Here is a 12813-nt window from a genome sequence, read left to right on the forward strand (position 1 = left end):
ATGCAGAAGAAAATTTAGGAGTGTTTTTGATGTTATTTAATGCATAAAGTTTATATAAATACATAAAATGAAATGAAACACGCTATCAAATTATTTCCATATAAATTTAACAGCTCATCAACTTTTACCTTTAAAACCACCAAAGCCAAATCCAAATAACTTTGTGTATCCAGTTTCTGTTTTTTGAAAGATTTTAAACAAGACTAGATGTTTTTCTGAAAGTATGAAAAACAGATTTTATACATCTGAGAATGAGATACACATATTCAGGGGAAAATAACTAACTTTAGGAACAATGATTGCTCCCAGTTTAATGATTAATGATTATTAGGTCTCCATCACATTCATTTTTTCCTTAAGTACGTATGGTGCACAGAGTTTTCAAAAGTTCAATATAGTTTTCTCAAGTGCTGAAATCATGTGTTGCTTTTGATTAGTTTACTAAATTTACTCATTACTGTCAAGTGTAAGAAAAGTGTGAAATAATTTTTTAATAGAAACTGAGATGTAGCAGGTCAAAATTCTACATTTTTTCTGCTGTAGAATGGGTTCACATCTGATTTGTCTTGCATAATATTGACTGTTATTCAAATATCCAAAATATTATAAATTTGCAAAATTATTTCTGCCTTATTTATTTTCCTATATTTTTCTGAACAAATTCAATTAGCTGAAAATTAGACACATTTCTGTTTCTGTCCTGAGTTAATTCATGTAGATTTTAGATGGGCAGTAAAGTGAACAAGCATAAAAGCAAAATCCTATGCTCCTATTTAAATTGTCAAAGCTCTAGAGAAAATGTTAAAGGAAATTTGAAGAGTCAGATTTCAAATTTTATAACCCAAAATCTAATACTATATAATGATTCCATTTTTAAATGTCAGGGTAGAGATACACATCGTGAATTATTTATCATCAAAGCCTGTGGCATGTAGATATCAAAATATTTCATAGTCTAATCAGATACCAAATAAATATATTGAATATATTAATAATTAGTAAATAAAACTAAAAAATAACCAGACTGAAATTAGTCTTAAAATATGTGAATTTTTAAATCTTTTTTTAACAGACCGATTAGCTAATTTTGAATCTAAAATAGCTAAATTGCAGACAATTATTATTCTTAATTCCTCATTTTTCTGCTAATAGTGCAAGAAATAGCTTTCTGAAAGACAACTTTCTTTCAACAGATAGCAGTGGACTAATTTAATTTCCAGAGTGTTAGAGTCTTCTAGACTGTTAAGTGATGTTTAATACATTAACACTTAACTTTTGAACTTTTGACAGAATTGTGTGCAGCTGATGAAGCCTTCTCATATTGCTTGCCTCTAGAATGAGGTTTGGGATCTGAGTTCTCCCTGTCTTGGTGTTCCCAGGCAAGCTGGAGGATGGTGAGGTATCTCCTCATGTTTCTCACTGCACCAGAGATCTCTGGCTCCAGTTGATAAAATCATCAGAACTCTGTGTGATATCTTTCCAGGAGTCTTTCACTGCAGAAACACCCACCTAATAAGGTTGTGTTCTTTCATTTAAGTAATGTTTTCTTTTCCTTCTGCCAATAAAATGGAGTTAAAGTAGCAGGCTCTGAGAATGGAGCCATCAAAAAGGAGAAAATGTTGTGTAACATCTTTTGTACTAGAATAAAGGTCCTTGCAGTGAAACTCTCTGCTCGTAATAAATGGAGGTGGAATAGGTCTCTGCAGTCAGCCTGTGCCTCAGCACAGCTTCATTCCTTTTAAAGAGCACACCAGTGTTAGAGTTTCCACAGCTGAAAAAAGGGACTAAATAAAAGTTTAAAAATGCTTTTCAAGTCAACTGTCTGCAGCAAAGACTTTAAATTGTATTTAAGGAACTTCTGAGTGAAAATGAACAATCATTTTAAAACAATTTGACTGCCAACATACTAAATGAATAAAAAAAGAAGAGAAAAGAAAATTGGCAGTCTTCTGGGGAAGACCGTTTCAGAGTCTTCCAAGTATATTTAGATAGAAGAGGAAAAGAGCATTATGTGACAGATGTGTAGAAGTAAAAGCAAATCAGAGATTAACAAAGCTTAACACATTTTAGCTACAATAGCAGAATTTAGACATTGATGCATCAGAAAGCATGAATCAAAAATGTGTAAGGATTTACAGATCTCATCACAACAAATAATCATCCCTGTCAGTGAGATTTTTTTTTTTGAGGCCTATCGCCTACTTATTTATTTATTCATCTGTGCACTCTTCATACCTAAATTAAATTTCATTACTTATTTGGTTTAAGAATCATTCCTCTTATGTGATGGCATGATGATGGCTTCTAAGCAGAAGAAGAAACCTAAAAAATGTGAGGATGAAAATTAAAACTATGAGCTTTCTTAGTAACTTTATGAGTTTATTTCAAACCTCACAAAACAAGGAATCTACTTATTACTGTAGAGCTCATAAGTGATATCAGCTCCTGAAACGTATTTTGGTAATAGGACTTTCACTATATTTTAGGGCTGGGGAGGCTGTAATGAGTGTATTGCCCATTTGGAACCCCTTGATGTCATTGTATGCTGCCTATTTGTATGTCTCTAGAATGTTCTTTTACCCACATGAGTTTTTAAGCGCTAGCAGTGAATCACAGCTTGTACAAAGCATAAGCTTTTTCTTGAATCATCTGCAAATATTATTACAATACTAGAATGAAGCTTTAGGTTTCCAAGTGATGATCACTTTTTTTCCAAGTAATTTTCAGTATTTTGAGTATGTGTGCATCAGCAGTTTGAAAGGAAACTGCAGGAACAGTTAATGATTGTAATTTAAAATTTGAGATCTGACAGATCACTGAGGTCATTGTAATCCACCCAATCTCAGCTTTCTTTTCCATCATTGCTGTTTAGGTTTGCAGCAACTTTTAAATTAATTAAAAAAAGATGAAAATCCCCACTTTTCAAACTCAGACTAAAGGAAGCTAAAAAAAAAGATAAAAAACCAGACTGAAAAAATGCACTTTCCATAATTAAAAACACAGTCTGATTAGAACTAAATAAAAATAACTAATTAAGAAAGTTAGGAACAGGGATTCCTGAATCACAGGAAAGAAAATCACGGTCAGAAAGAACTGTAAAATGGAGCAATAGTCAAAAATAACTGGTCAATGAACAATTATGAGCACAAATACCAATTGAAAATATAAAATAAAATACTACAGAATTCATATTTAGAACACACAAAAGACAAAGAAAGATAAATACCCATTAAACTTTTGTGTCTGGAAAACTCTAAAGTGTTGCTGGGATTCTCTAGGGATCAGCAACCTGGAGAATCTTATTTACTACATTCCAAATCACCAAGTTGAAGATGGCATATTGTACAGATCTACTTCTCAGTATTAGAAAGATAGATTTTTAATTACATTTTTCAGAAATTTAAGTCTGCTTTATTTCCTCGTAACAAGGACTATATCTAAAAACTCCAGTTTTATTTTTCCTTGAACTATGAGCACTGAGAAATAGACTCTCCTATATCTGAAGGCAAGAAGCAAATATGACTTTCATGTTATATTTATTTGTTCTATCATTAACACTTCCTCATCAGAATGTATCTCATGAGCTAGGGTGCTCTGTGAGGAAAAAAAAAATCCTTCAATATAATTTTGATAATCTGCAAAGGACTAGTCATAATGATTTCAAGGTAATTTATCTTGGACTGAAGCATCTCCCTTACAAAGACAGGCTGTGAGAACTGGGCTTATTCACCCTGAGAAGAGACAACTGAGAGGGGAGGCCTCACCAATGTCTGATCAGTATCTGAAGGGAGGTGTCAGAGGATGGATCCAGGCTCTTCTTGGTGGCATCAAGTGATAGGACAAGAGGTAACAGGCTGGAAATGGTGCACAGAAAGTTCCACCTGAACACGAGGAAGAACTTCCTTATTGTGCAGTGACCATGGACTGGAACTGATTGCCCAGAGAGGGTGTGGAGTCTCCCTCATTGGAGATATTCCACAACCATCTGGACACAATCCTGTGCAATGTGCTCTGGGATAAACCTGCTCGAGCAGGGAGGTTGGACCAGATGACACACTGTGGTCCACTCCAACATTACCTATTCTGTGATTCTGTGATACTTCACAACCGAAATCTAATTATCATTGCATGCCCTTACTTAGGGTTATTTCTTCTACGAGCATTTCAGATGCACTTAACAGAAGTGAAACTGATGTACATTTTACTCTCTGCATTTGACTTTTGATACAATTATACCATATAACCTTGTGATAATGTGAACTTTGTCATCTCAATTTTATGTGAAGTTGTTTTGGACAGCACAATTCATAAGACAAATATGTATGAGATCTTTGTGGCAGCCTTGCTTTATTGATTTTTTTTTCTAGATGACATAAAACTGGACATCACATCAACAACTTTCAATTCTTACCTTGTAATCAAATATTATCCTAATGAATTGTATTGCTTTTCCCTTAAAAGATCATCTTTTTTCATGGAACACTGCCAAACATCTTTAAAAGTTCAGTGATATGGTATCAACTGTATTTAATTTCATTCATATGCCTGTGGAGCTCTAAGACTTCTCAAAAAGATGCACATTCTTCTTCAAAAGTTATATTGATTTTTCTTCAGCATGTTGAACAATATATCTCCTAGCTCTACTTTTCATTTTTTTTTTTTTTTTAATAATCTCTATCATTTCCTAACTGTGGAAATTTTCTAACTGGCCAACTGCTCATCATGGTAGAATTTTGACAGGTTTATCGCTTCCCACAACTTCAATAGAAAGGCTAACTTAACCTCAAGGTCAACATTTGTACTTCAAACACTCCATAGCTATCTCTTTCAAAACTACACTGCCTTATCCTAGCAACATGCTATGGTTCTGTTTATTAATTTTCTTTATTTTGACTCAGTTCCTTCAAGCCAAAGGAATGGTTCTAATGTACTACATCTCTGATTACCTAAGTAAGGTAATATAAGAAATAAAATGTAACATATAAGTTATTTTTTTGTTTTTTCCCTTCTTCAATAACATTGTCCTTGAATGCATTTTTCGCCTTGACCTGCTGTTGACACATCAGTAAGTTCCCCATTTTTCTAATCTTTGCAAAATTGTATTACTGGTTAAATTATGTTGCAAAGCTTTTTCTCAAAATCCTGTTGGCCACACTTTGTACTACCTTCTTTTGAACATGATTTTTTTCCCCTGAAATACATATCTAAACTTCTGTTAGATTCCACAATTGTATTGTTTCATCACCTCTTTTGGTGATCTGTTTAGATTTTGATTCTGATTGATAATACTCTAAAATGGTGTTTTTATGTGATTCCAAGTCATCAGTAAACACTTACCTTTTTTGCTGTTGTCTCCAAATCTATTTAAATGAGGTTCCTTAGTTTGAAATTATTCCCAGTACAAATTAAAATTAAAAAAAAATTTCCTCTTCTCTTCCTCTCAGGGTGTCCAATTTGGATGCATTATAGACAATTCAGATACACTTTCGCATCTTACTGTCACATTTACTCCCATTGAGAAAATCTGTTCTGCTTTAGGGTAGCTGTTTCTCTATTCATTTCATACTTTTATCTTATGCTGAAATAAAAGATGCTAACTGAATCATCACTATTTGAACTGGAAATAATTAAAGTATCACTTTAATTAATGTTCTCTGGACTTCCATTACTTATATTTGCTCTCAACTGTAAATAGTTTATTGTCCGAAAATATCTTTTATTAAAAATTCCCCCACAAAAAGCAGTGCATTTCCTAAGTATGCTACCTAAGTAAAACTTTAAACTACCAACTAAGTCAGTAACCGATTAGCAAAACAATAGAAATATATAAGATGTGTAGAACAACAGGAAAGGAACTGCAACCTCTCAAATTCATAGCAGCAAAACAATTTCTGCAATAGATGGAATACACAAATGTATATTGCATGGTGCTGTGATACTTGATATTAACTTCTTAATACACAACCACTCCTTACAGTATAAAAGAGAAATACATCATGAAAAGGTTCCAGTGAATACCTCAAAACTAGGAGTAGGTTTGTGGAAGATACTGCTCCTTCTAAAGTGTGTAACATCACAAAAGGCTGTAACACAAGCAGCTTCTAACTTAAATGTCAAGAAACATGGGATCTAAAAGAGGCAGCTCTCTTTAACATGGACAATGTCCTTGCTCACCATTCCTATAGCATGTTGTCTAAATGCTATATGTAGCCCAGTCAAGAAGGAAAAGAAAATTGAACCCAATTTTAAAACAATGCAATCTGTTAATTGCAAGTTTTTCTATTGCCCAGAAGCCTCCATCCCCCAGTGTCCACTGTGATAGACAATGTGGAGATGACAAAACTTGTGCAAAGAATGAAATATGAGTCTTAGGGATGTAACCACCAGCATATCTCACCTAATAAATCTTCTTCCAGTTGATTATTGGGGTCTTATCAGACAAGAGTGAGGACCTTATGACTGCTGCCTGAGGTCAAGTTAGAAATATGCATATTTGTCAGTTATAGCCAGTGCAAATGGCTGGATCAGTTTCTTTAATTCTAGTTTTTAATTAATTGATTTACCATGATTCTATTGATACTACATTCTCCTAATTCAGTGTCTTGCAGACTTTGCAAAATAAATATTTGCTCCTCTGTGTGAATAAATGGTAGGGATATTTTTTTCCTTCTAAGAACAGAATCCCCTGGAGTCACCTTGTCTGTTCGAAAAAACCTTCAAAGAAAAATAGGCACCTATGGTGCTAACACTAAATACAGAAACAAGCATATATTTATGTAAACTACTGCTAAAAATTATTTTTCTCTCCACCTCAAAATACATGATGAAAGATTTTTTTTTTAACCTAATGTTTTTTCAATCTCCTACTAGAGAATTTACATATTCAAAGCAAACAACAAAGTGTCAGTTTTTAATATTCTGAAGTAGAAAAAAGATCACATACTTTATTCTGTATTTCCATTGGTAGTTTTTGTATACTTTTATTGCCAAATAAATCAGAAACTCTGTCAGCTAATTTACACATTTTATCATTTGCATGTTATTTTCAAAAATATTAAAGCTGCCTGTTACATTTTCCCTCCTAATTCATGATGTTTTTACAAACTAACAGTTGCATGTAAGCAAACCTATTTAAAATTATAGCTGGAATAGATAAGCTTGATTTCAAATAATTTTTATAGTAAAGAAAATAAAAAATTAAAGCTGAAAAAAGCATTGATTTTTTACAGCTTAAACTATTTCTCCTCATTTTTATTTCCTTCATTAAGCTCTATTCCTAAAATTTGACTGCAAATTTAGTTCAACAGAACATGAAGTGCCTATTTTTATGATGCACTCTACGTAACTAATCCCTTAAATTCATTGGGAATTAGGATTCTCTGGCAGCTGATTTTAATAAGATCATTTTAATTAACAACTTTCTTAATTTCTAATACTTTATTTACATTATATGACATTATTACTCCTTAAATGAAAGCCTGGACTAATTACACTCAACATTTATTATTCAATGGGCTTTGTAACATCATATTATGAATTCCAAATGTATATGCAAAAGGTCAGACACTCAGAATAATGCTAGCTGTGGATATAAGCATGTATCTGTATTTATTTTTGTTTTCTGGTCTTTCTAGAATTATTAACATTTCATTCCAGTAAAATTTTCAAACTTTTTCTGATATGAAGAAAACATCTTTAAGGAAAGCTGAGATTTAACTCAATCACATTTAAAATAAAATATAGGGTTTTCAGCAAAATACCAGCTGTCTGCATAGCCATAAAGAAATATCTTAATTTTGTTTCCTATTCACAAAACTATGTGTAGATTTTATAGTAAAAAGTCAGTCACATGTCTTTGGAAAAATGAGACTCCTATCTCCCAGAAGTGTATACTAGTAACTAAATCTCTAGTCAACTACTGCAAAATCCACTATGTGGAAGCTAAATTTTCTCATTCTGGCTTTTTGCCTTTATAGTTCTTGGTGCATAATGGTCTCCTTTCCATGGAGGAGGAATAAGGAGTATGTTCATACAGAAAAAGGCTTGTAGTGTGAGGTTTACGGCTTAAGGTACACTCACTCTTAGACACCTACCTTTTTACTTTACTCAGAAATCTAAATGCTAAATTTTAACACATAGATCCCTCCAAAGAAGGGTTTATTGTAGGCTTTCAGCTCAAACAGTACTGTTTCTACACAGTATGTTCAGATATTTCACCAGGTCTAGTATTTCCTATGTTGCTGCTTTAAGTCATATCCTTCTGAGCATGCAAGCAGATTAAATCCTGTTAATGCAGTCCAGATGCAAATGGAAAAATATACCTTCTCAACAAGCTCTTTGAATCCCCTTTGGTGACCTTTTAAGAAGCTTGTCTCTCTCCACTGACTAAATGGAAGGAAAGCTTGGAACGGTAAAGCAATGGACATAAATTTGTGAAAAATGGGCAGTGTAAGCTTGGGAACAAAAATTAAGTATACAGAAGATGTTTCAATCACAATAAAATAAAACCCTTTATAATTTTTTCAAAAGACCTTCAATCAACTTTTCAGGTCTGTCTATTAAGAACTACCTTTTCAGAGTATTTAGAATTTAAATAGCTTTTTTATATTCAAAACAAAATCCTAATTGATTTCATTTCTACTTCTAAGTAGTCAGGTCATTGTCTATGATTCTACATCTGGGCAAATAGAAAGGGAGAAATATTTTGTAAGTAGTCAGCATATGACAATTTTAAGTAAAGCATTCTGCTTAAGTGTTTAAACTGAACATCACTTTGGAGCTATAAAACACAGAGACACAGAGCATCTCATTAACAGTAACATTCAGCTTCATAAGCTGGAGGAATACTCTGGCTTCTGCAGTTGCCCAACTCATTCCTCACTGAAACTTTGAAATAGGTCTAAATAGCAGCCCTTCATATGGTCGCTATTTAAAAAGTGCATAAAAATGTGACTTATAAAGCCTCTGATTAGGTAATCAATATTGAATGATTGATGAAAAAGTTGTCAGCATTTACTATATTACAAAACAATAGTAATTTGAGCAGTGAGATTACACTTTCCTGTGAAGTCTTCTACACTAAAAGTTTTCAGGTATAAACTTGATCTGGGCTACCTCAGATAGCCATAATAAGTTAATACAGATTGAAACAAAATGAAAGAATATTCTGAATTGGTTTTGCTACCAAATAAAAAAGTAAATAAATCACAGGCAGAGGCATATTGTCATAGGCAGTTATGACAACATTGGATATTGTTAAATATATCTTACAGATGGAGTTCTTTTGAAGCCTAGATTCAAATATTTCCAAGAATTCAACAACATACTGTAATGAAGTGTAGAAAAATGTTTCCATGATCAATAAATGATTTTTAAAATAAAACCTTCTGGTAGGAACAAGGTTTTTACATTCAGTCAGAAATATTATTTCCCATTACAGGGTTTTTGGCTGTTCTGTTAACAATTGTTGTTTGCTACCAAAAGTTTAAAATTACCTGTAGTTGGTGAAGCTATGAGAATCATTAATCATGGTCTCTGTCATACCAATAATGCATCTGCATATGTTAATTACATCCTGTTCTTAAAATCCAAAGTGAAATACCAAATAGCTTAGCATATTAGCCTGGATAATCTTTGCATCTGTTCATAAAAGAATGAAGCCAATGATTTGGTTCACTTCCCACACTTATTAAAGAGGTTTAAGGTAATTTAAAAAAATTATTTCAACCAAGTGCAAGTCATGCCTAATGCACATAATAGCAGGTCAAAATACATATTAGGGAATGAAGGTAGAATTGCAGCTTTTAACAATGAAGATGCTGAAGGGCCTTGAGGGGAAGCCATATGAGGAGTGGCTGAGGTTACTTGGTCTGTCCAGCCTGGAGGAGACTGAGGGGAGACCTCATTGCAGTCCACAACTTCCTCTCAAGGGGAAGAGGAGGGGCAGACACTAATTTTTTTTCTCTCTGGTTACCAGTGACAGGACTGGAGGGAATGACCTGAAGTTGTGTCAGGGGAGGATTAACTTAGATACTAGAAAAAGTTCTTCACCCAGAGTGTGGTTGGGCACTGGAACAGCTCCCCAGGGCAGTGCTTACAGCACCAGGCCTGACAAATCTCAAGAACCTTTTGGACAATGCTCTTGGGCACATGGTGTGACTGTTGGGGATGGGGCTGTGCAGGGCCAGGAGTTGGACTCAATGATCCTTGTGGATCCCATCCATCTCAGCATATTCTGTGATTCTTTAAAAGACCAATTTTATCTCCTGTAAAGCCTGTCCCTTGAGCTGAGTGAGCCACCTGGAATGCTGAAGGTTCTCCCTTCCTTTCCTTTGATCTACTTAGCTCAAAATATGTGCAAAATGAAAATACTCCATTGCAATATTTCTCTATAATATGCCTGACTCTCCCTATCAATCTATATGGTTAAGTATGGCTCAAAACAATTTAAAAGAACCTGGATTCTACATTTATATTAAAAATGCAAAGATTTAGAAAGCATAATAAGTAACTTTATAAAAGACTATTTTTACTCCAGACCTAAAATACTAGATCAAAATATTTCAAGTATAAAGAGGATTTGTGGGTTTAATTTTTTTTTTTTTGGTAACTAATTAAATAACTAAATAAGCTCCCCACACATACTGAGGTGGTATTTTATACCATATTTCATTGTAACTCTATCAGTTTCAATGGAGTTGCAAAAATACAAGCTACAGAATAGAGAAATCTGATTTCTACTACACGAATTTTATCGCGTAGATGCGACTGGCTTTCAGGAGCAAAATTCAGCTCTCAAACTCTTTCTGCCAGCTCTGTGCAACTGAAAGCTAATTAACTGATATCATCTTGCTCACATCTGTATAAAAGTTCTGTTTTTCAGGAGGTAAATCACACAAAAGTGGAAAGCACTGATAACGTGGTCAAAATATACTGTAATATATCACAGCAACTTAACTGCAAAGCTCCATCAACTCTTAACTGGGGGAAAAAGCAATATAAGAAAAACAAGTGAAAAATGTCTATTCTATGCCATCATATCCTAAAGAAGTATGGGGTTTGTCATCTTTGAAGTAAGGCCTTGTTTGTCCAGGAAAGAAAATGGCCCAGTTAGAATCAGTGACAGACATCCACAAATTCTTTTATTATAAAGTTTCTTTTTCCCCTGTTATTACAATGGCACTTCTTCCAAGCAAAACACTCTCCCTTTACTGAATGTTACAACAGATTGCACAGGAATATTGCTGAGTAGATTATAAGTGACACTAATAGCTACAATTATTGCATCAATAAAGTACTTTATCTTTTGTTACCTATCAAAAAGACCTTCCAAAAAAAGAGAATCTTTTCCCTATTAAATGCAGCAACCTTCCTCACGAGCTTCTCTTTAAAAAACAACATTCATCCCTCATTTTAAAATGAGAGAAAAACTTTTGACTTCCATTGCACAGTGTTTAGAAGTTTTAATGCACTTTTAAACATTTGCTAGGACAAGTGTTCCAATTTGATACCACTGAGTTTGGAATTCAGTTCCATGACAGTTTTAGTTGATAATGAAAATACTGAACTTCTTGAAATGCTTATATTATTGGATATTCTTTATATTTGAGGTTTCTTTTTTTTTTTTTTTCGCTTTGCTAGTACTCCACCAGCCACTTTGCAATAGAAATTTAAGTACACAACAAAGAAAATCCATATTCTTCTTAAATGATACATTTATTCAAATTGGAAATCGATTCAACAGGTATTTTATCTTCAAATTGTGAAAGGGAATGGAAAGTAACATGATAATTGGATTTTATTTTAACTTATAAAGCAAATGTTAGTTTTCTCTTATTAGTATCTTCATAGATGGGAGAGATTTTATTCTTAATCTTACAGAATATGTGACTTTTCACAAAGTGAAAATTGAAAGTGGCTGTCAACTTCTAGAAAGAAATCAGTAAAATAGAACTTTAATCTTTTCTTAGAGTTTAAATCTGAAAATGCTGATGCTTGAGACAGTCAATAGTCATACACCTAAAGTCAAAAGAATTCTGAAATAAATTATGTCATATCAGTAAAACTTTGAATAATTGGATCTTTCATGCATTTCAAGGCTTAACTTTTCTGCAGAACACATGCCCAACAGCTTAAATGATGTAATATGGTATATACAAAATATTTCACCTACTTGTTTTCAAAACCATTAATAACAAAATTAAACAAATACCTATTGTGACGTCCAAAGTATACTTAATGTTGTAGTTAAATACATATGCATGGCATGCATCTCTGTACTCTGCTGTAAGTTAAATCAAGAATACATGTTGACATATCAAATGACCTTACTACTGAGCTCTATTTGCAATAATAACACAACTTATCCAATGTTAATAAAAGATTGAATGAATAGTTTCCTGAGTTATCACATATATATTTTATTACATATATCATTGGAAAGGCCTTTTTCCTGAAAGATAATATTATTAAAATTACTTCTAATTTTTCATCTGTTTATTCCCTATTACAAAGCAAGAGTAATGACAACAGCAACTAAAAAAAATGAAAAGCTGCTCTTACCATGACAGCTAGGTAGGGCTCTGTTCCATCCAGGTCTTCCATCATCTCCCATGATACAAGTTAGTGTAGAGTATCCTTGAAGAACATAGCCTGCATCACAATAATATGTGACAGTGGAACCCAGTTTATAGTCCATTCCAAGCCTTGTTCCATTCATTATATTTCCAGGATCAAAACAAGACTCACGAAGTTTTGCTGTAGAGGAAACAAATTTGAATATACTTCTAATTATAATCTAAAATGAATAAAAAA

At 33.2% G+C, this 12813-nt stretch overlaps 1 protein-coding gene across 1 annotated transcript in view; it reads right to left on the reverse strand.

Moving 5' to 3' along the window:
- The window catches only part of CSMD3 (CUB and Sushi multiple domains 3), a 596977-nt gene that overhangs the window by 147153 nt on the left and 437011 nt on the right, over positions 1-12813 (reverse strand). Inside the window, exon 31 of the mRNA XM_085053430.1 lies at positions 12562-12756. Coding sequence (XP_084909556.1) covers positions 12562-12756 — 195 coding nt within the window. The remainder of the gene's footprint in view (positions 1-12561; positions 12757-12813) is intronic.

Source organism: Lichenostomus cassidix, chromosome 2 (genome assembly GCF_008360975.1).
Source record: "Lichenostomus cassidix isolate B80296 chromosome 2, HeHo_3.0, whole genome shotgun sequence".
NCBI classification, from domain to species: Eukaryota; Metazoa; Chordata; class Aves; order Passeriformes; family Meliphagidae; genus Lichenostomus; species Lichenostomus cassidix.